Source organism: Ustilago hordei (genome assembly GCF_900519145.1).
Source record: "Ustilago hordei strain Uho2 genome assembly, contig: UHO2_contig_20, whole genome shotgun sequence".
In the NCBI taxonomy this organism is placed as follows: Eukaryota; Fungi; Basidiomycota; class Ustilaginomycetes; order Ustilaginales; family Ustilaginaceae; genus Ustilago; species Ustilago hordei.
Window position 1 is genome coordinate 180,941 of NW_024545282.1, and position 27,968 is coordinate 208,908.

A 27,968-nucleotide genomic window follows, 5' to 3' on the forward strand; every position below is an offset into this window, starting at 1 on the left:
CATATTCGTCGTTGTCTCAGCCTAGCGACGCCTTCGTTGCTCACGATATGCAGGAAGCTGACTGTTTCGTTGAAGGCATCCCAACGCAATCGCTCTCGCGCACTTCCACCCGCCTCTCCACAAGCAATAGCTCTCTCGCCAATATGTTCGACCCGATAGAAGAAGCAGTAGCGGACATCAAAGCTGGCAAGTTCGTCGTCGTCCTCGACGATGAAGATCGTGAAAACGAAGGAGACCTCATCATTGCCGCATCTCTCTGCACCACCAAGCAAATGGCTTGGTTCATCCAACATACTTCCGGATTCATCTGCATTTCTCTTACCCCGGAACGCATCGCTGAACTCCAAATCCCTATGATGGTACCAAACAATACGGAAAAGAACAAGACAGCTTACACCGTCACAGTCGACTACAAGCACGGCACCACAACCGGTATCTCTGCTCACGACCGTGCCCTCACTTCCCGTCAACTTGCCGACGGATCGCTCAAAGCGACACCGGAGGACTTCACAAGACCAGGACACATGAACCCACTACGATACACAGAAGGAGGCGTAAGGGTGAGAATGGGCCATACGGAAGCAAGTGTAGATTTGTGTAAATTGGCCGGGTTGCCGCCGGCAGGGTTGCTGTGCGAGTTGGTGGATCCGGATGATGAGCAGGGAGGAATTGCCAGTAGGGATGCTTGCTTGAAATTTGCAAAGAAGTGGGGGTTGAAGGTGACTACGATCGAATTGTTGAAGAAGTACAGGGAGAAGACCGAGGGAGAGTTGAGAGCAGAGGTGAAGGCGAGATTGGTGGGTGACGAAGCAAGGGGCGTCAAGATGGATGGACAGAAGGTGGTGCCGCCTACTGCTGCGAATGATGTTATAGCATGATCTATACCGAGTCTCCATCTCTTTCTGATATCAGATCACTTGACGCACTACTCTAACATTCTGTCGGCAACTGCATTGTCGCATTACAATACTTGTTTGCCTTGCTATCACCTTTCCACCGGCTACGTTCAAGAGTCGTCTCAGGATTGTACCTTTCTCCATGATACCGTGCCAAGACATGTTGATACATCAACGACTACGTCTGATATGTCTGTCTAGGAGCCCAACAGTGGTTCTCATTCGCAGCTTCCCGAGCGACTTGTGATGGTGAGCGCTTCTCTGCCGCCCTATAATTTTGGGAAGAGTTTAATAAATCTAACAAACACGCGAAATTCCAAATCGTACGAGTTGAAGATTGCAGATAAAACGCGACCGATCGGAGCCACTAGCAAGCTCTCGTATGCAGTCATATTACTTCTTGAATGCTTATCTTATATTCATGTGATGCTATATACATGGTCATATATATACTTAGTGATCTCCTTCAGCCTGTGCAAATGTGCGATGTGTCACTCCTCATGTTACTCCTGTGTTGTCGCCTCTTGTGCATTATTGTAACAACTCCTATGCATCCCACATGTGTCACCACCTGTATGCACCTTTACCTAATTATTAGATCGCTTAAATTCTGTGGACCCCATATGATTCCATGGACCCCATGAATCCCATTGGGATGCTGACACATCTTCAACTCCCCCCTTTGACGGCATTACCAACCCTAACAACTGAGATAGCCAGGATGTTGCTAAACCCTTCAATGGTTTTGTTAAAATGTCTGCAACATTGTCTGCCGTTCCAACAAATTCTATCTCTATCTCCCCATCCTGAACATGATCCCTAATGAAATGATATCTGGTGTCTATGTGTTTCAATTTCCAGTGCTTTGCTGGATCCTTACTCACCTGTATACATCCCTGACTATCTGAATGTAAGACTGGATGGGCAGCGTCGATTTCTAAGTCCCTGAGGAGGTATGAAAAGAAGAGTGCCTCTCTCACTGCTTCTGAGGCGGCAACGAACTCAGCTTCCACTGCTGATAGCACCACACATTTTTGGACATGTGACTTCCAGCTAACTGGGCACCCATATATATACGTCATTGCTCCCGATGTGCTTCTCCATCCATTCATTGGGTCTGAGGCCCAATTGGCGTCACTATACATGACAATCGGTTGCTTCAAGTGTTTGCTTGATCTGCTCCCAAGGTTCAGTTGGTAGTCACTGGTTTGGTTGAGATACTTCATCAAGTGTATAGCAGCCTTCCATGTGCTGTTGGTTGGGGTCAACATATATCTTGCCAGTATTCCCACTGTGAATGATATGTCGGGTCATGCGGTATTTGCTACCCATAACAATTGTCCCACCAGTTCTTGGTATTGTTTTGCCTCTAGGGAATCACATTTATCGTTCCCTATGGCATTAGGTATCTCTGGCATTGGTACCCATGATTTCTGATCCGTCAACTGTAACCACTTACTCACCATGGCCTTGGTGTAAGCGGTTAAATCAATTGACATCTCCCTTCTTGTCCTGTTTCATTTGATGTTGATGCCGAGGAACTCTTTCACTGGGCCATTATCTTCCGTTCCCCACTTGGACATTATCTCCTTTTTGGTGTGATCCACCTCCTTACGACTGGGTGAGGCTATGAGCATGTCGTCGACATAGGCTGTGATAATAGTTAGGTTACTTCCAGTTCCTCTTGAATACAGACAAGGTGCACTCGGCATGCAGTGAAAGTCTATGCTCTGTAGGTATGAATCCAACTCTATGTTCCATTCTCACCCTGATTGTTTCAGTCCGTACAGTCCTTTTACTAGCTTCAAGGCCTTTCCAGGTGGGATTCTCATTCCAAGCAGCAGTTTTAAGAATACATCATGATGTAGCGTTGAGTTTAGATATGCTTGCTTGACATCAATACTATCTACTTCCCAGTCACGAACCACTGCTATGGCTAAGACTCCTCAGATTGACTGAATGGGTGCGACAGGCGCAAACACTTCAGTGTAGTCTATACCTTCTCTTTGGGTGAAACCTCTCACCACCAGTCTTGCTTTAAACTTCATCGGGATGAGATTTGTGTCTGTTTTGATTTTTAAAACCCAACATGTGTCGATGGCATGCATACCTTTGGGGAGATCGACGATTTCCCATGTATCCATGGCTTTCAAACCATCCAGTTCTTTATGCATTGCTTCCTCCCAATGTTTCCTGTCCTCTCCTGACAATGCTTCACTAACTGTTGGGTCTAGGTTTCTTCTCTTTCGATTGTTTATTGCTGTGAGTCCATAGTGATTGCTATTGGTCCATGTGTCGTCAAGCGTGTTGGTGTCGGTATCGGCCCCGCATTCTATTGCCTTTGTTGTATCTTCACCCAGATCTTCTTCGTTGTTCAATCCATCTGTTTCTTTCATATTCATGTACTCATTCAGCGGCTCCTCCTCTTGTTCGTCGAAGAGGTTCATATCTGTGTATCCAAGATCATCTATGTCTCCTTCGTCTGCTAGTACTGGTGGTGGGTGTATGTTTACTGGTTTCCACTCTGTTTTGTCAGACCAGCATTTTGTCTCCATGAATCTAGCTGAGTTGCTCCAAAAGATGTTTGGGCTGTAGTCCGGGCTGTAGAAGAGCCATCCTTTTCTTTCCAGACTATACCCCAAGAAGAAAGATGCTACTGCTTGTTGATCTAACTTTTTATTATCTCTTTTGACCTTGGGGACGTTTACCCATGCTAAACATCCAAAAACGTGTAGGAGTCTTATGAGTTGTTCTGGCGACTTCCCAAACATGACTTGGTATGGGAACTCACCATCAACGCTCGGAATGAGGTTCATTTTGAAGGCTGCGGTCCAGATTGCATAGGGCCAGAAGCTCTTCGGTAACCTCCTTTGCATGAGTAGCATTCGCATCTTCTCACCCAAGCTTCTGTTCATTCTCTCCACACATCTGTTCTGTCTGCTATTGTACCCTACTGTCATTTGCCATTCAATGCCCTTTTCATATGCCCACTGGAGCACGTCATTGCTTCTCCATTCTGTACCTTGGTCAGATCGTATTGCTTTCAGATTCTTTCCCATCTGTGTCTCGAGATATGATATGATTGTTTTGAGCTTGGGAAACGCATGACTCTTTCGTAGCAAAGGCTGTGCATATACATACTTGCTGTAGTTATCAACCAGTACCAATGTGCATGTGTATTCCGTCATGTGCAACGAGTCGACTATCAAGTTGATGTGGATGAGATCAAGCAGAGAGACAGATTTCTCTCCACTACCTTGCCCCATTCGGGCTGCTGTGCTTTTGGATCGGATGCATGGCTCACACATTGTAGCAGTCCCTGGGTTTAGGTCTGCTGTGTCATTTTCTCCTAAGCAGTTGATGATGGCCCTCGTCTTATCTTGACCTGGATGTCCCAGATGTTCATGCCATAGTTGTTGTTCAGATATTTTGGCTTTGTTCTCAATATGCTCGAAATCTTCATCAACACCTTCAAATAATGACGTTGATGTGATCATTGCATTTTCCTTCCATGTGTCGCCTTGAAACTCCAACAGTCCTCACTCGCAATTCTTGGATATTTTGAGTAGCATACCGTTTGCTAAGTGTATTTGCCCTCCGGTTGAGTCTAGCGTCACTCGTGCTCCTTTGTCTGTCAGAGAATTTGTTGACAATAGGTTAACATTGAGATGCTGAACATACAATACATTTTGGAGAAAAACATCTCCATGACTTGTTGATATGCTAGCATCCCCTATAGCAGTCGCTTCCAGAACCTTGCTTCCAGCGGTGAATATGCACTTTCGGCAGGTTCTCGGACTAATGAGCATGCTATAGTTGTTTACCATATGATAGCTGGCACCCGAATCTAGGATCCAATGATGGTTCCCTTTTGAATCTGGGTGGCTCTGCCAACTTGGTGCAAAAGAGCACCAGGCTTCCTATTTGGGCCTGGCAAGGGGGAATTTTCTGGTATGGTCACTGATGCATCACATTGACTGATCCCATGTCCAGGCCTCTTGCAGATCCAACATCTGAGCCTTCGAGGTCTAGTGGTGACTTTGGCGCTGGTGCTGTCAGTGTCCTTTTCGTCTTTCTCCTCCTTTCCAGGTGTCTCATCCTGGTCGTTGCTGCTGACGACTCTGGCACTTGCTTGATGGGGGTCAACTCTTGGGGTGGGGTTGTTCTCGATCGCTGACTGCCGAATAGATAGGGCAGTGGCAAGGGCATTAAAACTAAGCTGGCTGACAGTGGCGATGGTCTCCTTGTACATTGGGTGTTGGATAGTGCACTTTTGTAGATTAGAGAACAGAGTATCGTCAGCGAATGGCTTTCCCAGTAAGCTGCTCTCCATTTGGATGGTCCTTATTTCCTGGATGAGCTTTCGTATGTCTGAGTTGTGCATCCTTAGTTTGCCTAGCTGAGTGATCAATGCAATATGATGAGATATGGCAGTGGCCTCATTGGTGAGTCCATTTTCAATCTTCTTCCATACATGATGGAACGTATGGTGCTCCCTGATGATGTTAAGAATCAAGTAATTGATATTGTGCTCTCTGGTGGTGTCAATGGTACTGCGTAATGCATTTGTCAAAGCATCATCGAATGTGCAGTTCCATTTGGGATGTTTCTTGTTGTACGCTCCATCAAGATGCTTCATGGCGTGAGGAATACATCATAGAAAGGACTTGATATGGGCATTCCAACTATAATAGTTGTGCGATGTGAGTTTTGGGATGGGCTCAAGTAGTTTTGCTAGAGTACGAAAATTGTATGGCTTTCTGTTGTTGTTGTGATCTGAGTCAGAGTCAGTTTCTTCCTCAGTGTCATCGTCAATCACCTCAGTGTCTGACTCGTTGGTGGCCTCGTTGTCAACGGCTTGTGGTTGCATTGCCTTTCCTTTTCTTCCTCCTTTGGCCTTGCTTGTGACAGCTTGAGCTTCGGCCTCTTGTACCATGTTGTCGATGGTCCTGGTTGGCTTAGTCGGTAGAGCTTCAGACTCTTAATCAGTTGAAGATTGCAGATAAAACACGACTGATCAGAGCCACTAGCAAGCTCTCGTACGCAGTTGTATTACTTCTTGAATGCTTATCTTATATTCATGTGATGCTATATACATGGTCATATATATACTTAGTGATCTCCTTCAGCCTGTGCAAATGTGCGATGTGTCACTCCTCATGTTACTCCTGTGTTGTCGCCTCTTGTGCATTATTGTAACAACTCCTATGCATCCCACATGTGTTGCCACCTGTATGCACCTTTACCTAATTATTAGATCGCTTAAATTCTGTGGACCCCGTATGGTTCCGTGGACCCCGTGAATCCCGTTGGGATGCTGACGCATCTTCAACTGTACGTCCTGAGCTGTCTCGAATTGTTTTTTTTTGGTTTTTTGGTTTTTTGTTTTTTGTTTTTTGTTTTTTGTTTTTTGTTTTTTGTTTTTTGTTTTTTTATGTTTTGTTCTTCTGGCTTCTTCCCTTTGGAGGAGGCGTTCAAGAAGAATTCAAGTTGCACTTTCCAGCTTGGGAGACACACACACACACATTGAGCAACACTTCTCTCTTCGCAAAGGCAACCAACACATCACTTTTTACCTTTTCGATCCGCGCGCTGATCATCTTGACTTACTCTGATCACAGCTACTCACCTCAGGAGCTACCGTCGCCTGCTGGATCCTGCATCACCGAAGGCTTCTTCCAAGCTTAGCAGCACACAATGTCGGCACCCATCTTTGCCCAAGAGGCCACCCAAGAGCGTGCTGAGAATGCACGTCTCTCTTCCTTCGTCGGTGCCGTCGCTCTTGGTGACCTTGTCAAGACCACGCTCGGCCCTAAAGGAATGAATAAGATCCTCCAGTCCGTCGGCTCGAACGATATCGTTGTCACCAATGACGGAGCTACCATCCTCAAATCCATCCACCTCGACAATGCCGCAGCCAAAATCCTCGTCAACATCTCCAAAGTCCAAGACGACGAAGTTGGTGACGGCACCACCAGTGTCTGTGTGCTTGCAGCCGAACTTTTGCGCGAAGCAGAAAAGTTGATCGAAATGCGGATCCACCCTCAAACCATCGTCGAAGGATACCGCATCGCCTCTGCTGCAGCTCTCAAAGCTCTCGAAGATACCGCCGAAGATCACGGTACCGACCCCACCAACTTCCGCAACGATCTCCTCAACATTGCTCGTACCACGCTCAGCTCAAAAGTTCTCAGTGCGGACAAGGATTATTTTGCCGACCTTGCTGTCGATGCTGTTTTGCGTCTAAAGGGAAGCACCAACTTGGAGCATATTCAGATTATCAAGAAGCCTGGTGGAAAGTTGACAGATTCCTACCTGGATCAAGGTTTCATTCTGAACAAGAACATTGGCACTAACTGTCCCAAGACGTTGAACAATGCCAAGATCTTGATTGCCAACACTTCGATGGATACGGATAAGATCAAGGTTTTCGGTGCACGAGTACGCGTGGAGGGCACAGGCAAGTTGGCTGAATTGGAGAGGGCAGAGAGGGAGAAGATGAAGGCCAAGGTGGACAAGATCAAGGCTCATGGAATTACTTGCTTTGTCAACAGGCAGTTGATTTACAACTATCCGGAAAGCTTGTTGGCTGAAGCTGGAATCATGTCGATTGAACATGCTGATTTCGAAGGTGTCGAGAGGTTGGCTCTAGTTACGGGAGGAGAGATTGCCTCTACGTTCGACAGGCCTGATTTGGTCAAGATCGGTCAATGTGGAAAGATCCAAGAGGTGATTATCGGGGAGGATAAACTCATCAAATTCTCGGGCGTTGCAGCTGGTGAAGCTTGCACGGTGGTGCTTAGAGGTGCGACTAGTCAGATGTTGGATGAAGCCGAAAGGTCGCTTCACGACGCACTCTCTGTTCTTTCCCAAACTGTTGGTGAGACCCGAGTCTTGCTGGGAGGTGGTTGCGCAGAGATGTCCATGTCTAAGGTCGTCGATGAAGCTGCTCGTTCGACTTCCGGTAAGAAGGCCATTGCTACCGAATCCTTTGCCAAAGCTCTCCGACAACTCCCCACCATCCTTGCAGACAACGCTGGTCTGGACTCGAGCGAACTCGTCGCTCAGCTTAGAGCCGCTCACCAGCAAGGCAACAAGACAGCCGGCTTGGATTTGGATAACGGAAAAGTGGCAGACATGAAGGAGAGGGGAGTCAGGGAGTCTTACAAGCTCAAGAGACAGGTCGTGGTCTCGGCAACGGAGGCAGCGGAAATGATCTTGAGGGTCGACGATATCTTGAAGTGCGCTCCTAGGAGACGTGAGGCTCACTAGATGCAGTCATCATCAGCAGCTCGAACGCACAATGACCTTCATGTAACTCTATCCAAAACTCAAAAACACAGACTTTACAAACAACGCAACTGAAGCCAGCCTCACGAGTGATACCCTGTGAAAGATAAGATCGTGCACTCTCAATTGCACGCCCGTCTAATCAAATAGCACCGACACAGTGCGTGATAGAAGGTAACAAGAGAGATTGCAAAGCGGTATGACAGTACAAAGTTCAAGACTCGCAAGTCTTTCGACGTCTAATCACGCTCAGCCAACCTCTCCAAGATGACCGAGATCTCTTCATCATTCAACTTCCTAAACCTCTTTTCCTGCTGAACCTCTTTTGGCAGCGTCGAGCTGTCCAATGGAGCACCGCTGTCATCTTGTGCTGCTCTTGCTGCGTTTGGACCACCGACGATAGCCACTTCCAGTTCAGACGGCTTCAAATCCTGTGCCAACACCGTCGCCAGTGTGTTTACCGCCAGATCCAAAGTCTGTTCTTTGGAAAGGTTCGAAGAGATCTGTTCTGCTTCCAATGCTGCGGCGTCGGTTGCTGACGCTGCTTCGGGTGCTGACTCACCTGCACCAGCAGCGGCGGAGGAGTTGGAGGAAGATCTCTTGAATTGCTTTTCGAGCAAGTTGGTTGCTTCGGTTTGCTTGACACCTGCAGCGGTTGCACGGAATCCAACGTAGTATCCGGCGGGATCGATCTTGAAGATCTGAGGACCCCGTTCGGGGTCAATGCCGACAAGGATCATGCTGACGCCGTATGGACGCATAGCAGCCCGCTGGGTGTAGACTTGGTTCATGTTGGCCATTCGTTTGGCGAGGAGGTCGGGAGTGATAGCGTATCCGTACTTGTACTTGAAGTCGGCCGCTTCCATCTTTGCTCTTTGCACTTGGGCTCTCGCGTCGGCAACTCGACCAGTCATGATGCAGCCAATCTCGGGGGTGAGGTTGAAGATGTTGGTAACACTCGAGGCGTCAATGAGCTTGTCAGGAACCTTCTTTTGACCAACGACTACGGAACAGTCCTTGCCGCGGACGGCGATGCTGGTGAGACCAGCGGTGTTGATAGCCTTGAAGGCATATTCGACTTGGTAGAGCCTTCCATCTGGCGAGAAGATGGTAAGGTATCGGTCGTAGGATGAGCGCGACATTGTGTGAGAGCTGTGTTGCTCCTCGTGGGTGAATGTGAGGTGAGGTGGTGGTGCGAGTGCCAACGTCGAGAGCACAGTCAGCTGCGAAAGTCTAAGCACCGTGAAGAGGGAGGATAAGGTCGTTGGGAGCGATGTGAGAATGAATGATGGCTCGAGTGAATCGCAGCAAGGTGAAGGTGATACTGAGTCGACAACGTGTGGAGCAACGACGCTTTCTTGCCAACTGACGACGCCGTCTGAGCTGCTCAGAGCGAGACACTCTCACTGCCTGCACTCGATCACCACCCAAAGCGGATCTCAACATCGCCGATGGTTGCCCTCCTCCTGTTCCCGATCATGATTACTCGCACGTGATCAGAAGAAGGCGATTTTTTTTCTTTTTTCTTTTTTCTTTTTTCTTTTTTCTTTTTTCTTTTCCAAATTTCCTTCTCAGAGCTGCAGTCAACCACTTTTTCCTCCTCGTTCTGCGCTCTCCAGGCCTGGAATTTTTGGTTGTGAATTGGCGTTTTTTCTTTCTTTCTTTTTTTCTTTTTTTTTTGTCTTTTTTTTTTTTTCTTTTTTTTTTTTGTGGTCGTCGTCGTCGCCATCGGCCATCTTTACCCTCTCTTACACCCCTCCCTATCACCTCGAATTGGATCGTCTTGGATCGGTAGAGACGCCTTCGACAGCTCGCTTTCACTGCATACCGACAAAGCTCGCCCGTGTGCGCAGCCTTCCCACTTTCATTCCCAAGAACCGTTCGTTCGTCCTAGCTGAATAGCCTCGTCTGAAGCTTTTTCCCGCATTACACCGCCACCATGTCGTCCGCACCCACCCACATCCTCTTCGAGTGCGCTACCGGATGTGCCGTCTTCGAGGTTGCTGCCGTAGAGGAGATCGGCTCCCTCACCCGGGCCGTTCAGGAGAGCGTCAACGAGGTTAACACTTTCGGCAAGATGGTTAAGCTCCTCTCCTTTTCTCCCTTCAAAAACGCCCTTGACGCTTTGCAAGCGTCGCTCGACATTTCCGAGGGTGTCGTCAACGACTACCTCAAGTCGCTCCTCACTCTCAACCTCTCTTTGGGCAAGAAGAAGAGCGTCGTCCTCGGTGTTCAGGACAGGAACTTGGCTTCTTCCATCGTTGGTGAGCTCGGCATCCCATGCGACACTGGAGAGACCTCGCTCGAGCTCATCCGTGGTGTTCGTCAGCATGCCGAGAAGCTCCTCAAGGGTATGGCCGATGGTGACCTTGCCAAGGCCCAGCTCGGTCTTGGTCACAGTTACTCGCGTTCCAAGGTCAAGTTCAACGTCAACCGAAGCGACAACATGATCATTCAGGCCATCGCTCTTCTCGACACCCTCGACAAGGATGTCAACACGTTCGCCATGCGTGTTCGTGAATGGTACGGCTGGCACTTCCCAGAACTTGCCAAGCTTACCACCGACAACCTTACCTATGCAAAGCTCGCCAAGTTCATTCGCAACAAGGAGCGTCTCTCCGAGGACGACGTTGAAGACATGTCCGACATTCTTGCTGGTGACGAGACCGTGGCTAAGAACATCCTCGATGCCGCTCGCGCCTCGATGGGTCAGGAGATTGGCGAGCTCGACATGCACAACATCCTCAACTTTGCCGACCGTGTCATCAACCTTGGCGAGTACAGGAAGAACATGCACAAGTATTTGATCGAGAAGATGCACTTGGTTGCACCTAACCTTTCCGCATTGCTCGGTGAGATCATTGGTGCTCGTCTCATCTCGCATGCTGGTTCCTTGACCAACCTTGCCAAGTACCCCGCCTCGACTGTTCAGATTCTCGGTGCCGAAAAGGCGCTTTTCCGTGCGCTCAAGACAAAGGGTAACACACCCAAGTATGGTCTTATCTACCACGCCTCCGCCATAGCACGTGCTGCACCCAAGAACAAGGGTCGAATGTCTCGTTTCCTTGCCAACAAGATCTCGATCGCTTCCAGAATCGACTGCTTCTCCGAGACACCCACCACCAAGTTCGGTGAGGTTCTTGCAGTTCAGGTTGAGGAGCGTCTTGCGTTCTATGAGACCGGTAAGGCTCCTAGCAAGAACTCGGATGCTATGAGCAAAGCGATCAAGGCTATCGAGGAGGCTGCAGGTGATCTCATGGACGAGGATGCAGAGGACGATGAGAATGCTCAAATGCCCGCCGCTGTCGGTGTCACAGATCCAACAGACAAGAAGAGCAAGAAGGACAAGGAGTCTAAGAAGGACAAGAAGTCCAAATCCAAGTCATCAGACAAGGACAAGAAGAAGGACGTCGAAAAGGCAGCAAAGAAGGCCGCAAAAGAATCCAAGAAGGAGAAGAAGGACAAAAAGGAGAAGAAGAGCAAGAAGTAATTCCTTCTCTTGCTGCTTTTCTCGCTTTCTACCTGTTGCATCACTTCTTTTGGGTCGCTACTACCTTGGTGGTCACTCTTCTGCATCTTTTTTTTTTTTTTCTTTTCTTTTTTTTTCTTCTTCTTTTTCTTCTTCTCGATCTTGTTCATAGCCTTGATTCGCACTCTCTGTACTCTAGTCTCGTTTTCATAAACCTTTTATGGCCCGTACTCAATTTGCTTGTGCAGTATGTGCTACTCTCGGTAGGCAGGATTGATTGTGGAAGCCAAGATGCAACGGTCAATAGGTCAAGAATTTGCCGGCCGGCTGAGCGCGACCCTTTTTTAGGAGCATATCCCCATGCAACAATATCCAAAAGCCCGTGCGCCCGCTCCTATCTTTGCTTCAACCACATCCTGTTCGCAAGCCGACATCCGCCATTCCTACACTCTTCTTCACAGCAACGGGACTCACGGGATCGGACAAACAGCTCATCTTTGGCAATTAAGCAAAAGAGACAGACAGAGCCGCTCGCACACTAGACAGGTACCAAAGCTCGCTTGCACGAGGTACGAGAGAACCTTGTCATCTATCAGCGACTTGTCTCGCTGTTTCACCAAGCAACGCACTTTCAGACCTACTGATTCATCTAGAATCACGAACCGAACCAATCGAAGATGATCGCAAATCTGCCACCAACAGAAAAGCAAGCCTTCTTCGGCCTGCTAGACGAGTACTTTGCTTCTCGACCACACCGACTCCCTGCAGCAGGTACGACTACACAAACACCAGCCGCAAGAGGAAGCTTAACAGACCGAGCGACCAACTCTGTAGGCAATGCAGCTGGTGCAGCTGCAGGTGTAGCTGTGACCAACGCGCTACGCGATCAGCTCACACGAACGGGACTCTCGTCGAAAGGTCCACCACCACCTGCTCCTTCGAGTAGCAGCAAACCCGGTTTTGGTGGTCCGGCTGGTCTTGTGAGCGGCAAAGTAAGTCTTCAAACCTGATTGGATCGAGGAAGAGAGATAATTCTCTGACGACATTCTGCTTGCTGTTGCTGTTGAGGCGAGACAGACCTTTGGAGGCCTCCATATCGGACCTAAAACACAGCCAACTACGCAGGTTCCTCCAACAAGGACCACTGCCCCGCAAGCATCAGCGAGTAGAACACTTCCACCACCAACAAGAACAGGTGCAAGCGTTCCTACTTCCACCGGCACCGCTGCTGCTGTACCCGTCGTCGCTGCTGTGCCACCTGGCGTGACTGGAACCGCTCAAGTGCTGTACGAGTAAGTCGCATCACATACCAATATGGCATGGTAGAGTGAGAAACTGACATAGCTCTTTCTGTGATCTGTGATGATTGTAACAGCTACGGAGACGCTTCAGATCCAGACGACCTTGAAGCAGTTGAAGGGGAACAGATCTATCTGACTGAGAAGATTTCGGACGATTGGTGGAGAGGAATGTCGACAGACCAGAGTAGACATGGGATTATTCCTACTGCTTATGTCCGACAGCTTTGATCTGCGCAATCATAAGATGTGGTCACCAGTGATGGAGAGTTGACTCAAATCATGTCAAAAAAGTGTTGAACTAACATTGCGGCTCCTCGCCTCGGTCGTCTAAGCTTGGAGATATCTGCTTGTCGATAGCATTGCTCGCTCTTTGTGTCGAGCGAAGGGCGACATCGTTGAAGCGAGACAGTCTCGAGGCAAGTTTCCTCGATCTTGAATCGCCGATGTCCCGCGGTCAGGGGTTTCCCCGACCCCCCCGGGATAGCACTCGTCCTGCTCAGTGCACTCTGAGCTTTACCCTCACGCTTAAGCCTTCTGAGACAGGCACCGCTTCACTTTAACCGAGTTGAGGCATTTACCAACCAACTTCTTTCTCGACATCATCGTCACCATAGCCGAAGTTGCAAGCAAAGAGAGTTGATGGGGACAAAAGAGTTTGACTGCTGTGAAATGAGTGAAAGGAGGATGGGGAAAGAGACCCAGATTTACCATAAGCGCGGCTCCTGTCACCCTTGGCGAAAACCCGCGCTTACATTAGGATGAATAAACAATGGCGACAACAACAACAACAACAACAACAACAACAACAACAACAACAACAACAACAACAACAGCATGTACAGTTTCGTGCGTTGTACTCTAATCTACCTCGGCAGAAGTTGGTGGAATGATGGGGCATCGCATCGCATCACTTTGCGATACCATGTTTGATTCATTCTCTGATTGAGAAAAAGAAAAGAAAGGATGGATGTCAGGCGAGATTAATTTTAAATACCCGATCAGCGCCACAACTCCAAAAGAAAAATGCCACCACCGCCGATGAAACACCTCCAACATCAGGGCTATTGTAGGAGCTTTTTTTGCCGAAGCTGCTGAGGCCTTGGGGATGCTGACCGATTTAGAAATCCATTATGCGACAAGGGTAGAAAGTGCAACCTATGTATTTAGTCCCGCTCTTGGTCAGGAATGTAGACACAATAGGCAAGATTGGGTTAGCAAGTTCCTCTCACGGTCGTTGTTCGGCGGCATTGGCACTGTCTATCCAAAGCCCGCTTGGATATAAGCGCTTTGATGGCATGTCGTCCCCGATCCGGCTCCTCTCAGAGTCAGATTGAAGTGCCAATCTGATTTGTAAGCCTGCAGTTGCCGCAAACACCGGTCAACCAATCGGGCTTTGCACCGGATAAGCTCTTCTCTGACATGCGGCACTCCTACAAGCCGCTCCCCCGACCTTGGTGTTTCCCTTTCTGTGCGCTTTCAATTGACCGATACGGCCTAGCTGACAACCAAAGCTCTGTGCATCGCAATCAACAACCCGAGCAAGTCGTATGTGGGAAAAGCTTGCGAGCTTGCAACGGATGCGCACCTCACCTTGTGCTTCGACAAACGACTGCTGAAGGAAACGATCCAATATGATGATGCAAGTTGACGTAAGCCGATATGGAAGGGATCGGGGGAAGCCGATCTGATCGGAGATGGAGCATAGTCCGATTCGATCAGAGATCGGGTACAACAGAGTTCGTTGTCAAGCTAGATCATGAAGTAGGGTTTCATCTAGTCAATTCGAGTATATATGATTCTGTCTAAAACAGCAGTGACATCGTACTCAGACTCTCCCCGATCGCCAGTTATCGGGACCAAAGATCTTCACTTTGCAAGAACAACTTGCAAGCCAGCAGGATGCAAAACAAGCTTCCACCCCTTTTCTCCTCTCGCTCTCGTGTTGTGAGATTCTCCTGAGCAAAAGAATGCAGGCGCTTGACTGGCCACCTTGACAGATCACCTACCGTTTGGTCAGAAGGAGACGATGATGAATGAACCGTGCAGGTTTTCATGGACGACTGCTATATTTGGAAGAGAGCTGATACATGCAATACGGTCGGGCGACAATAAAGAAGGAGGCTTCACAAAAGGCCATCTGTATCTAATCTATGCTGTCGCGAGAGGGGTCCAAGCGAGCAAGTATAAGTGCCCCTTGAACAGGGTGGGGGGCATCTGTCTCAGACACTTGTGCTATAGATAGTAAAGTCGAAGGTCGAGCTGTGGCACAGTTGCCATGTAAGAGAGAGTTGCGCATACCGCTGATGCTCGCGGAGACATCAGTGCTGGTCATAGCAGCGCTCAGTTGATGACGTTTTTAAGACTGAAGTGAGGAAAGATTGCACCATAGTACAGCCGGAGGTGGAGGGAAGCAAACTGTTCTTGACGACTGTCTGAATGATTTTTGACAACTCTGGAGGGAACGTCGCTTAGCCGACCAGGGCAGCAGAGATGGAGGCTTCGGCACCTCGTTGAGGAATGCGACCATTTCTGGCGAGTTAGCAGAGGACGAGTGATGCTCGATTGAGCAAAAGAAAGTTAGCCAAGTGGAAAGGGTGAGAAACAGAATCTTAGGCGAGAATTAGGACTTAGACTTATTATTTTCATCCAGTCGGCAACTGGCAGCCAAAAAATACAGTAATGAGTTGCGCTTACCGTTCCTGACCAAAGTGTCTGCCTTCCTTCTTGCTGTTCAAGGCATATAGTCTTCGAATACGCTTCCGTCGGGAGAGGACTCGGATTTCTTTTGCAAAGCCAGCCTAGGCGTTGTCTTGCATGTGTTTGCCACCACATCAAAGTGGATCCCGATATAGTATGAGTGTGCCTCTAGGAAGTTCGGATGCGAGACAATGAACAATGCTGTAGTCAAGATGCGCGCCACCAATGCAGCATTGTCACTGCAACAGAGCCTATCGGCCGACTACATGGCTCCGAAGCGTCCGATCGACTATTCCTCACTGTATCTGCCATTGTGTCAGCATTCTACGCAGCCAAACTTGGTCCGTCGGAGCCTGGCGATGTTGGCAAAAGCCAGTCCCTCATACGCGCAAGGGTTATAGTGGAGCAGCCGAGTCTGGAGGAAAAGCATATCAAAGAGCACCGTCGCTTTGCTCAAGACAAGAAGGATGGGACTGTCGATGACTGGAAGAATGTTGTATGGCCCCATGAGACCAAACTCTCCTGCTCTATCGGTCAGAACTTCTGGATTCTCTAGCAAGTTAGTGAGACCAACAATCAAGTATGGCGGCGGTTGCATCATGATCTGGAGCTGCATGACTTGGGCAGGCGTTGGGAGGATGGCAGTGATGGAGGGGAACATAGCAGAATGTCGAACACTCATAGAAAGTATGCCAAGAAGAATTCAGGCTGTACTCAAAGCGAAAGGCGGCCATACAAAGTACTGAAGCGCATCGAATGCTTATGCAATAAAGTGATCCAATAGTTTTATTTATTGCTCTTTATATATATATAATCAGCAACAATGTTGTTCTGCAATTGAACGCCACCATCATGGGCTTCCGACAGTATATATTGACAAGGGCATCAGGATGATGGTTGTTGAGAGAAGCAAAGTTGTATAGTGACAGCCGATTTATTTCATCACATTACGTGACTGCAGAGGCGTCTGTTCTTGTTTCCGACTCCGATCCAAATCCCGACATGGACAATGAGGAAAGCAACAGTTGTCGCGCCTGCGTGACTGTCTGCATTGCTTGTCAAAAAGGAGAGGGCGCCATTAGGCATTGCAATGGAGTAAGACTTTTTGAAGCAGGGAGGGCATGTAACACTCGGTTGACCCAAGGCTTGCCTTCTTGGCCTCTTCTCCACTCACTGCACCACTTGCAGAACATGCTCCCATGCTTCCCAACCCTAATCCGCCTCAACACGGCGGCTTTCCCGAACGCTGAGCGAACATTGCAAGCAAGCCACTCTGCCCCTCTGCCACTCTGCCTCTCTGCTTCCACTGCCATCCCTCTCCCGTATTTCCCTCTCGCCTCTTTCCCTCTCGCCTCTTTTGTCACAGTTCCTCCTTCGTCTTAGCTCGCCTCGCTACACTTTGTTCGGCAGGGCCGGACCAGAGAATCGGCTTCAGCTGATGGATTGAGTCGATCTGCTTTGGCGAACGAATGAACGAACAAACGAACGCACCAACGCACCAACGCACCAACGCACCAACCAACCAACCAACCAACCAACCAACCAACCAACCAACCAACCAACCAACAAGGCACATCACCAAACTTAAAACGTACACAACCTCACTCGCCCCTTGCAATCACTCGCTGACTGCCTCTGCTGCTGCGCCTCTGCTACTGCGCCTCTGCTACTGCGTCTTTACTGCACTTGCAAACTTTACTTTTGGCGGCTGCAGCTGAGTCTTGGCTTTGCGCCTCTTTGCTTGCAGCTGGCTGTGGTGTTGCTTGGACCTCGAGCCAGCGCTTAAGGTCTCTTTCTTTTGCGCTTCCGCTTTGCAACACCTCTTAACACCCTTGCTGGCTCGCTCCCACTTGACCCTCCTCGTCGCCCATGCTTCTCTTTGGCTCTTCCTTTGGGCCACCATAGCCAGCATTCCTTCCTCTCTCTGTATCTTTTCATCCTCCTTATCGTCGATACCATTGTCGGATCTTCGGCAGCCGCATGACTCAACCGTCAGAGCGCCTCCACAATACTTGTCGGCCCATCCGACTTTCCAGCCTCTGTCTGCGAGAGTGCTACGGACAGAGCATTGCTCAGCCATCTACAGCTGACTCACCCGACGCTACATTGTCACAAGTGCCGAAGAAGAGTAGCATCCCATCAACCACCAACCGCACAGCCAAGCGAGTGCCAATCGACCTTCTCTCGTCTGATGGCAGAGTTTTTGCTATATCCTCATTCTGCGCCCTTTGCTTACAGCCGAGCATATGACGGCCAAGAACGGTAGCGCCGACTCGCCCATTACCTCGCCCTCTCGCCCTTTGCAGTTTCCACCGCTGTTGAAGAAAGCCTACTTTAGCACCAGCTCTTACAAGCCTAAGCTAGCTCAACCTGGCTAGCAATATCTTGACTTGCCTCCAAGCATATCCAACCTGCTTTCTCTAGAGGTAGGCCTCTTTTGCCCCTTGCCAACATCTCGGCATAGATGCTCGCCTCACTCCGTCCGCGTTCGCCTCCCCTCTTTGCCCACCACTCGCCTTCTCAACATCCCAACCTCTCTCACCCAACGCATCTGCCAACGAGCTACATCAACTCTGGCTATTCCCAAATGCAAGGCTCGCCTGCTCGGCGCTACATCACTCCGCCTCCTGGCTCTGCTCTCGCTCCAGATCCTCTCGAACAGAGGCCAAGTCCACAATCGCGCCAACGCTCCTGGCATCATCCCTATATGCACTCTACTCGCGCTGCACAGGGTCCGAGCCCCCCACTTGCGCTTGATTCCCTAGCTCGTCCTTCCACTCGTTCCTATGACGATCAGACATTAGCTTCGCGCCTCAGGTCTCCTCCTCCTCAACATCGCAACGAGTTGCTTCACCCTCCACCCGAGTCTCGGCCGAGCGCCGCTTCCAGAGCAGATACAATTCGCAGAGCGCAGCCCCTCAGCATTTCCCCTCTGCCTGCTTATCCGCACCCGCATGATGTAGAGAGAGTTGGCGGCATTGGGCCTAGTCGCAACCGAGGTCGCTCGAGTACATTGACCTTGCCGCATCCAGATACTACAAGAGTTCGTGGCAGCTCCTTTGTTGGTGCTCGTCTCAACAGCCCATCTCACGCCTCTCACGGTGGCTACGATGAACCTGTTCCGCCGCCGCCGCCGCCACGTTCCTGGGAAGATGCAAGGTTTTACAGAGACCCGTATCCCCACCCCGGCAGCGAAGCCTTCATGGCTCACAGACAGTCGCCTACCCTTCGACCCCCTTCGAGACCGTCACCGATCCTCTTTGCCGCCTTGGGTCCCCACCAAGATGCTCAACTGCACGCTCAACCTAGGCTTTCTGGGAAGATGTCAGCCAAGATGGTCAATGCAGGCGCCATTCCACGAGGCGGTCAATACCGCTCGAGACCTGGCACCCCCATCTCCCCGCTGAACATGGAGAGTCTCTCGATGCAAGATGCGCCCTTTCCATCAGCTTCGGGTATCGCCGTCCCATTAGCCTCAGGGCAGCAGCGTTCTCCAGCGGATGTCCGAGCCCGTGGCGACTACTTTGGACCAGGCGAGGCCGAGTGGCATCGATCCAGCCACATGGCTTCCGAGATGTCTGGCAGCCCTCCATGCGGTGATGCTTACATTTCTGGTCTTGGACACGATCCGAGCGAGTACGGCTACCGTGCTCCGGGCAAAATGCATGGAGAGCCAATCTCTCCAGATACCGAGATGCCACGCTGCCTGCCGGGCTCATACGCCGGCAGTCAATCGCACATGCTCCCCGGACGTGGCCCTGCAGGAGCGATGCCCGCTCACCACTCTGCCATGTCTCGAATGGAGCTGATTGAGAGAGAACGACATGCTATGGCGGCGCATCACCATGGTCCTGGTCCAGGCGCTTTCATGGCACCTGGAGGTCCGCAAGAGCATGGCTATCAAAGCGAATACGCGCCTCAAGCTAGAATGGGTTCAGGTGGCGGCTATGGCGGCAATCTTGCTCAGCACACTGTTCCTGTCGACCGCATCGCCCACAGTCGACGCAGAAGACGCCCGCCTTACTCGTACTCGTCGATGATCACCCAAGCTATCGCTTCATCCTCAGAAGGTCGTATGACTTTACGCGAGATTTACACGTGGATCAGCAGCAACTTTTCGGGATACCCGATGTCAGGCCCTGACTCACAGGGCTGGCAGAACACTGTCAGACACAACCTATCGCTTGGCAAGATCTTCATCAAGAAGGCCAGGACAGCTCAAGACATTTACGAGAGCTGCTCTTCCGGCAATCCTTCTCAGAGCCAGGCCGCCAGAGGCAAGGGTGGCTGGTGGACCTTGCATCCCGTTGTTCTCGCACAGATTCGCTCGGGTCAGAGGACGCACAACGACGAATTTGACGACGTCGAGCGCCTGGTCGAGATGGAGAACGCGGCTGCATCCTCGGGTACCTCAGAAGGCTCTGCTGCCATGGCTGCAACCTCGTCGACCGCCTCAGCCGACAGTGCAATGGCCTCAACTCGGAACAAGTCACTAGCCCGACAGAGAAGCTACTCTGACTCGATGGATGCAAATGTTGCCGAGCAGCTTCGTCCAGGTTCGAGCGAGCAGTCGATGACAGCTCCAGTGAGCCGTAAAGGATCCATTGGCGCCAATCGCAGCATGCCCACCGGACGTGCTGGATATGCACCTTATGCAGCGCAACTTATCGAGCGTAAGAACGGACTTGGTGCCGGCGCTCGTGAAGACCTTGCCTCGGTACTTGAACCTAAAGCTGATGCTGAATTCAAAGGCAATAACAGGGCCAACGCATACGCGCGCCTGCGTGGTCACACGATTGCAGTGCACGAGACGCCTTTGCAGAACCGCACCTCGATGGCAGCAAAGTACGAGACTGACAGGTACGGCGGCGACGCATACATCTCGACACGCCCACCATCCAAGTCCGTTCCAAGCCCAAGACCGCTCTTCCAGGCAGGTAGGCAGGTGGTAGAGGATGTCGAGATGGAAACAGCTGGCACGCAAGCTCGTGACTCGAGCATGGTGCTGCAAGAAGCACGCGAGACGCTGGCTTCGACGAAACAGCAGCAGCATCATCATCATCAGCAGCAGCAGCAGCAGCAGCATCATCATCATCATCATCACATGCCACAAGCACGGAGGGAGACAGATGCAGGTATCGAGGCTCAAGAAGGAAAGGGCAGGATGGCCATTCGAGACTTGCTCAACAGCTGAGAGGCCAACTCGTGTCAAATTCATCAGCGTGCTTGCATCTAGTGAACTGCCTCCCGATCCAGCTCTGCGTTTCAAAGGTGCAACTCTCTTTGGCCAGGTCACTACTGATCACTACTTGCTTTCTCATTTATGCATTTCTTCGCTGTATCACTAGGCGGTCATCGGACTACTTTGCTGGACTTGCCCACAACATGGATCTGTGTCGTCTTTTATACCCCCACAGTATCACAAATGCCAGTCTTTTGCAATATTTTTGATCACAAATCTGGAATAGTGCTTCGTGTTTTCAGTTGGTGCACCAGCGATGCAACAGCGCCTGGGCGGCGGGGGTTGCGCGTTTTTAAAAAAGGCGAAATGTTTGACACCCGCTTGCTATGGTACGATCGGAGTGTCAATCGGGCTTGCTTGAACAGATAAAGGTTGGCGCAAGTGAGGCTTGTTTTAGCGATGCAAGGTGATTTCAAGAAAGAAGCCATCCACGTGCAGATTTGGCGCTTTCTGATTCGTTGCTGAAAAGGGGTAAAAGGAAGCCTCTAAGAAGGACTAATTTCAATATCAGCGTGCAACAAGTCGCAGTGATGAAAGGCGTTGATGCTTCTGATTCTTGGGATGAATCCAGGGAAACATACCATTCTTGACCAAGCCGAAGAATGAGAGCCGCCATGTGCGGATGTCAATGTCGTCTGCGTGGACCGTCGGCTGAACCGATGATTGGCTTCTCCTTCAGCTTTACCCTGAGCTGTTATCTTTTCTTTTTTTTTTTCTTTTTCTCTTTTTCTCTTTTTCTCTTTTTCTCTTTTTCTCTTGCTCTTTTGCTCTCTTTTTCTCTCCTCTTCTCTTGCTGCTCTTCTTCTTCATCCTCTCTCCTCTGCACTCCATCCCTCTTTGACCCTTCCGTCAGACTTTTCACAGCTGGGATCATAACGTCGTCGGAACATCCGATCAATTCACCATCCGTCGCTTCATCCGCTTCCTCCACTTCCTCCGCTTCCGACCGCCAATCACATTCACTTTGTATCGTCACCAAGTCGGTATTTCTCTGCTGACTTTCTTGTTCGGCTCAGCCGAAGAGGCTCATTAATTGCCAAATTGCTCAGCCATCCACCAAACACCATATCTCATCCTGCGACCAACGATCAGGCTTCTCTCATCATCATGAAGTTCGGCCGGACCATCGAGACATCGCTCTACGCGGAATGGGCTGACAAGTACCTTCAATACTCGGAGATCAAAAAGGAGATCAAGAATCGCATGAACAACAACAATGGCACTTGGACTGACAAAGATGAAGACGAGTTCGTTGCATTGCTCAGCAAGGAGCTCGACAAGGTCTACCATTTCCAAAAGGTCAAGGTCGCTGAACTGACCGAGCGTATCAAGAAGGCCCAGTCTGAAGTCAACTTGCTCGTCTCTTCCCGTCCCAACTCTTCCACTTCCCTCCCTTCTCGCGCCAACTCTCGTCCATCCTCTCGCGCTGGTTCTGACATTGAAGCTGATGACGACTCCCCTCGTAAGCGTAGAAGCATCCCTCCCGACCGCAACGTCCTCTATGCTGCTCACGATGCAGGCTCCGATGACGACTTTGACACAGATACCGAAGACAGCGATGCTTTCGAGGAGTGCTTTCTTGAGCTCGAAGAACGCCTCGCCATCATCATTGCAGATGTCCACGACCTCGCCCTCTTCACCAAACTCAACTACACTGGTTTCCACAAGATTGTCAAGAAGCACGACAAGCAGACCGGTCGATTGCTCCGAAAAGAGTTCGTTCAGCACTACCTCTCTTCCCGCCCCTTCTACAAGGAGAACTACGATCAGCTCATCGTCAAGCTTTCCAAGCTCTTCGACCTCGTCCGCACACGTGGTAACCCCGTCCAGGGTGACTCGAGTGCTGGTGGAAACCAGTCGGCCTTTGTCCGTCAGACCACAAAGTACTGGGTCCACCCTGACAACATTGTCCCCCTCAAGCTCATCATTCTCAAGCATCTCCCTGTGCTTGTCTTTAACTCTGAAAAGGAGTTCCAGCAGGAGGACTCGGCCATCACATCCATCTACTACGACAACCAAGATCTCGAACTCTACTTGGGTCGTCTCGAGAAGACCGAAGGTGCCGAGGCCATCCGTCTGCGTTGGTACGGAGGTATGGACAACAAGCAGATCTTTGTCGAGCGAAAGACCCATCGCGAGGATTGGACCGGTGAGAAGTCGGTCAAGGCCCGTTTCCCGATCAAGGAGGAGAACGTGAATGCTTGGATGAAGGGAGAATACACCATGGACGACACTTTTGAGGCCCTCCGCAAGAAGGGCAAGAAATCCGACAAGGAGATCGACTCGATGCTCCAACTCGCCAACGAGGTGCAGTACTCGGTGCTAACCCGCAAGCTTCAACCCGTCATGCGCAGTTTCTACAACCGTACTGCCTTCCAACTTCCTGGTGACGCTCGTGTTCGTATCTCGCTCGACACCGAGCTCTCGTTGGTGCGTGAAGACAACTGGGACCATCGTCAACGTGCTGGCAACAACTGGAGGCGCATGGACATTGGTATCGACTACCCCTTTGACCAACTGCCACCCGAGGACATTGAGCGCTTCCCATACGGTGTCCTTGAAGTCAAACTTCAGACCCAGCTCGGCCAAGAACCTCCTCAGTGGATTCGCGACTTGGTCTCGAGTCATTTGGTTGAAGCTGTACCCAAGTTCTCCAAGTTTATTCACGGTTGCGCTACATTACTACCCAACCGTGTCGACCTTGTTCCTTTCTGGTTGCCCCAGATGGACACCGACATTCGCAAGCCACCTTCCAACCACCTTGCTATCGAGCGGCCCAGCTCCATGACCCACAGTCCCCCTAGCCCTTCGCGGCCAGACACACCTGCATCGCGCTCTGCCTCCATGCCCTACAACGAGCCTGTCTCCGAAGACGAGTTTGATGGCGCTGATGACGACGATCGCGGCCACATCATGGCTGATGAGTCACATGAGGCTGACAATGTCGGTATCTCGGCATTCGATCCACGAATTCGAGAAGCAAGAGAGGAGCGCGAGCGAAACATCAAGCTGCGCCAGCAAGAACTCGAAAAGCAGCGCAGAGAGAATCCGGACAAGTCCTCGAACGCAGCAGGTGGCATGCTCGCCGTCGCTGCCTCATCCCTAGCAACAGAGCGTCGCTCTTCGCTGAACAAGGCCAAATCAACAGCGCCTACACGTGATGAGATTCTTGCTCCTTCGCATCGCTATGACCAGAACTTTTTCTCCAAATTGACACCCAAGAACATCCAGCGACTTTGGAAGACCAAGGGCTCAAGTCATGAGCATGACGAAGACCCTCACACCGACGCCAAGGCAGATGACGAGGACGAGCGTGTTCGTCGCGCACTGGAGGGTCAAGACGAGGAGGTTCCCCGTGGTCCCAACGTCGAGTATGTCACTGACTTCCATGCCCAGCCAGGCAAGAAGGTCAGTGTTCCCATTCGAATCGAACCCAAGGTCTACTTTGCCAACGAGCGAACGTTCCTCAAGTGGCTCGAATTCAACGTCTACCTCTCCGCGCTTGCTGTCGGTCTGCTCAACTTCAGCTCACCCGGTGACCGTAACGGCTTGATAGCCAGTGCCTTTTTCACCATCGTTGCGCTCATTGGCATCGCCTACTCTGGTATCATCTTTGTCATCCGTGCGCTCAAAATTCGACAGCGAGAGAGCAGCAACATCTACTTTGACGCTTACGGACCTACCATTCTCTGTGCTGCTATTCTTGCAGCAGTGGTGGTCAACTTCATTATAAGGTTCACCGAGAGTCATGAGCATCGTAACAACCGCGGTCTGCTCAACTGAGCTGACCCAACGCCTAGGATGCGCCACTCTCTCGCCCTCATTCTGTCACCTCACGATCTTTTGCGTCTAATTTCACACACATTCACGACATCTCATCTAGGGTTTGCTTTTTTTTTTTTTTTTTTTTTTTTTTTTTTTTTTTCCCCTCTTCATGCATGTGAATACCTTGACCCTGGCCTTCATTTTTCAATTGCATTTGATTTCCACCTCTTCCCGCTGCAGGTTTCAGAGAGAGAGGATGATGCAGTGGCAAGTTGATCAGACGGAGATGATGAGCACGAAATGAAATGAAAATGTGACGTCGAATGTGTCGCGCACATGAATCCTGGTCTGATGACAGAACTAAATCATGAATAAAACCCATAGAAACAGAGGCAAATGCAATGGCCCGATGAAAATTACTTGAAACGCTTCTTACTCGTCTCGACATGCTTCCTCAAACGTCTCGACTTGTCCCTCAAACTTGCATTCTTCTTACTCCTTACTGACCAAGACCTAGCAATCATCTGGAAATTCTTTGTCTTTTGCTTCTCTCTATTAGTGGAAGAGCTCTCCTTCTCCTTATTCTTCTTACCCTTCTTTGAGCCATACTTCTCTCTATCTTCTCGACCCTTCTCAATGGATGCGATACGGTCTTCGTATGTTGCCTTAGCCTTTTTTCGCGGACCCAAGATATCACCTTGGTCAAGCAAGTTAGAAACAGCAGCGCCAGTTGTTCGCTTAACCGACTTGAGTTCTTCCAATTGACGCTTGGCTCTGTTACCAGCAAGACCACCTTGAGCAATAGCTTCTTCGGCAGCACCAATGCGAAGTTCTGTGAGCTTGGCAAAATCGGCAGGAGTGAGGATTTTCGTGGTGGCGAGTTTGGAGATGTATTGCTCTTCTGCGGCAAGCTTCTGCTTAAGTTCAGAGGAAGCGGCCGCCGAGGTGCGCTTGTCATCTTCGGCAGTGGCACCGTCTTTGGCGTCGGAAGCGTCTTTGTCCATGGCTTCCTCTTCTGATTCGGATTCGGATTCGGATTCGGATTCGGAGGTGGGGACATTGGCTTCTCCAGCATCTCGTCGTGCTTGACGTTCGGCTTTGCGTTGAAGCTTGGCGCGCTTCTTCTGACGTTGTTCACGTGCGGCAATGAGGCGTTCCTTGACTGTTCGCTTGTGCTTGCGAGTCTCCTCGTCATCCTCCGAGTCAGAATCGGAGAGTCGGAGAATACCGTCCTCATCATCTTCGGAAACGTTGATCCAACCATTTTCGGACTCATCGTCAGAATCGTTATGAGACTCTTCCTCCCATCCTTCCCAACCTTTATCCTCTGCATCCTCATTACCCTCCTCGCCCTCACCATTCGCCTTACGCTTCTCCTCCTCTTCCAGATGCTTCTCAAGCAGATCAATACCCTGAATACCATGCACTTGGTTCTGATCGACACCAAACGCAACTGCTGCACGACCTTCTTGCACGGCAAGCGCACCCATCTTACCACGCTCCTTCTTCTTCAAGATGGCAGGATTGACCTCACGATAAAGGGCGAGAAGACCGCGCGAAGCAGCACAAACACCCTTATCCTTACTCTTCCTATAGCTAATCAGATCCTCGAGCAACGTCTCTTCCATAGCCCATGGTTGACGTCTGCAAATCTCGCGAATCGAGTTGATACCTGCAGCGACAACCTCTGAGCTTACACCCGGATGAACGAACGCATCCGAAAGCTTGCGCACCACCGGCGTGATGACATCAGGCGGTGTTTGATCGTGTACACTCTGCGCCAACGAGACTAAGATGTGCGTGATATGCTGTTGATGAGGAGCGAGGTACTTGACGACGTAAGAGTAGAAGCTGAGCACACAAAGCTTGTGTGCACCCATGAGACGACTCAACAATTGCATGAGACGGATTTTGATCTCGATCGTGTGACGTTTCTCTCGGTCACCACGGCTGAGGTTGTCGAAGAGCTTCTCGCCAAAGTTCTGAGGATCATTGAGAAGGTAGAGGGCGGCAAAGTTGCCAGAGTCTTTACCGTTGCCGTCGAGAGGGTTTTCGGCTTTGACTTTGCGTTTCTTCTTGGAGAGAGCGGCGGCTTCACGCATCTTGCGGTCTCCACTGCGGGTTTTCTTCTTGACTTTGCGAGCGTGGAGCATGGCGTCTACGTTGGGACCTTCATCGTCAGAGTCGGATTCTTCGGCTTGGTCTTCTGCCGAGTGAAGGTCGCCGAGGAAGAATCGAACTGCGGAGGATTGAACACGTGGGTGAGGGTGGAAAGAGGCGAGAGTGAGGAGGGAGACGGTCTTGCTGTCGGTCCAAATCTGCTTCTTCCAGAGGTTGGCTGCTAGTCGTACAGCCCAGAGAGCTTCGGTCTTGCCAGCTGATTGAGCCTTTCGAGGTGGTGGCAAGGATGATCCGCCGGCAGATGCATCAATACCTTTTTGCACGATACCAAAGAGCAAGCCTTGGACGACACGGTTGAGTCGGTGGTTTTTGGACTTTGCATTGGCATTCTTGATATCTTGTAAGATAGTAGCCTGAACTGATGTCCTGACCGAAGCGGAAGTTGTAACGCTAAGCAAAGGGAAGAGCGTCTGAAGCAGTTGCTCGGAAGTGATCACATCACGGTTGCGCAGCAAGATCAGACTTCGAAGACAAGCGCCTCGAATATCAGGGCTTAGTGCCGAGTGGTGATTGAGCAGCAGATCAGAAAGGTGGCCAGGCAGATCGCGAGTGATCTCTGGATACGAAGGTGCGAGCTGCGTAACAAACGAGATGAGCGAGACCAACTTGCTAGCCTGACCCTTGTTAATCCGAATCCCACCGGAAGCGATGCCAACAGGAGCAGTCGACGCATCAAGGTCGGAAGCAAAGATACTCCTCAAAGACTGGTAGTGATTCCATTGGGCTGAAAACTCTTCGACGTAGGCCTCGGGTTGACGCTTGAGCAAGTTTTGAAGTGCTGGAAGGTTGTCAGCGTTCAAGAGACCTCTTGCTCTAGAACGATGAATGAGACCGCCTTCGTTGACGAGCGGACTTGCCTTGAGGACGGCTGGAGAAGATGTGTTCGGCATGATGTGCCGTATCTTGTGAGCCGTGGATGGAGGTTGAGATGGTTGGAAGGATGTGTTCTTAACCCCCTACACTGCCTTCTTAGACTGTTCTGTGCCTGCAAAACAGAAAGACGAAAATTTCGGTCTTTTTTTTTTTTTTTTTTTTTTCTTTTTCTTATTCCAGAGCAAGGGTCTTGGTTCGGAAATCGGAAGTGGGAAATCGGAAGTGGGAAATCGGAAGTGGGAAATCGGAAGTGG

The 27,968-nt window shown here is 50.4% G+C and overlaps 9 protein-coding genes across 9 annotated transcripts; 6 read left to right on the forward strand and 3 right to left on the reverse strand.

The window, feature by feature from the left end:
• Window positions 1-143: 143 nt before the first annotated feature.
• On the forward strand, window positions 144-878 carry UHO2_06654 (putative RIB3 - 3,4-dihydroxy-2-butanone 4-phosphate synthase; the record flags this gene model as incomplete). Its single annotated transcript, XM_041558823.1, has 1 exon — window positions 144-878. The coding sequence occupies one exon, from the start codon at window positions 144-146 to the stop codon at window positions 876-878; it is 735 nt and encodes a 244-aa protein (XP_041414757.1).
• A 5,715-nt stretch (window positions 879-6,593) lies between these two features.
• On the forward strand, window positions 6,594-8,168 carry UHO2_06655 (putative CCT2 - chaperonin of the TCP1 ring complex, cytosolic; the record flags this gene model as incomplete). The annotated part of the gene is made up of 1 exon (XM_041558824.1): window positions 6,594-8,168. The coding sequence occupies one exon, from the start codon at window positions 6,594-6,596 to the stop codon at window positions 8,166-8,168; it is 1,575 nt and encodes a 524-aa protein (XP_041414758.1).
• Window positions 8,169-8,425: 257 nt separating this feature from the next.
• On the reverse strand, window positions 8,426-9,328 carry UHO2_06656 (putative SCL1 - 20S proteasome subunit (alpha1); the record flags this gene model as incomplete). Its single annotated transcript, XM_041558825.1, has 1 exon — window positions 8,426-9,328. The coding sequence occupies one exon, from the start codon at window positions 9,326-9,328 to the stop codon at window positions 8,426-8,428; it is 903 nt and encodes a 300-aa protein (XP_041414759.1).
• Window positions 9,329-10,125: 797 nt separating this feature from the next.
• Window positions 10,126-11,676, forward strand: UHO2_06657 (putative SIK1 - involved in pre-rRNA processing; the record flags this gene model as incomplete). Its single annotated transcript, XM_041558826.1, has 1 exon — window positions 10,126-11,676. The coding sequence occupies one exon, from the start codon at window positions 10,126-10,128 to the stop codon at window positions 11,674-11,676; it is 1,551 nt and encodes a 516-aa protein (XP_041414760.1).
• A 656-nt stretch (window positions 11,677-12,332) lies between these two features.
• Window positions 12,333-13,184, forward strand: UHO2_06658 (uncharacterized protein; the record flags this gene model as incomplete). The annotated part of the gene is made up of 3 exons (XM_041558827.1): window positions 12,333-12,647; window positions 12,724-12,947; window positions 13,031-13,184. The coding sequence occupies 3 exons, from the start codon at window positions 12,333-12,335 to the stop codon at window positions 13,182-13,184; spliced, it is 693 nt and encodes a 230-aa protein (XP_041414761.1).
• Window positions 13,185-17,319: 4,135 nt separating this feature from the next.
• UHO2_06659 (uncharacterized protein) lies at window positions 17,320-17,733 on the reverse strand (the record flags this gene model as incomplete). Its single annotated transcript, XM_041558828.1, has 1 exon — window positions 17,320-17,733. One exon carries the CDS (start codon window positions 17,731-17,733, stop codon window positions 17,320-17,322), a length of 414 nt encoding a protein of 137 aa, XP_041414762.1.
• A 384-nt stretch (window positions 17,734-18,117) lies between these two features.
• On the forward strand, window positions 18,118-20,847 carry UHO2_06660 (uncharacterized protein; the record flags this gene model as incomplete). Its single annotated transcript, XM_041558829.1, has 1 exon — window positions 18,118-20,847. The coding sequence occupies one exon, from the start codon at window positions 18,118-18,120 to the stop codon at window positions 20,845-20,847; it is 2,730 nt and encodes a 909-aa protein (XP_041414763.1).
• Window positions 20,848-22,002: 1,155 nt separating this feature from the next.
• UHO2_06661 (putative VTC4 - Vacuolar Transporter Chaperone) lies at window positions 22,003-24,678 on the forward strand (the record flags this gene model as incomplete). Its single annotated transcript, XM_041558830.1, has 1 exon — window positions 22,003-24,678. One exon carries the CDS (start codon window positions 22,003-22,005, stop codon window positions 24,676-24,678), a length of 2,676 nt encoding a protein of 891 aa, XP_041414764.1.
• A 398-nt stretch (window positions 24,679-25,076) lies between these two features.
• On the reverse strand, window positions 25,077-27,731 carry UHO2_06662 (uncharacterized protein; the record flags this gene model as incomplete). Its single annotated transcript, XM_041558831.1, has 1 exon — window positions 25,077-27,731. The coding sequence occupies one exon, from the start codon at window positions 27,729-27,731 to the stop codon at window positions 25,077-25,079; it is 2,655 nt and encodes an 884-aa protein (XP_041414765.1).
• Window positions 27,732-27,968: the final 237 nt, after the last annotated feature.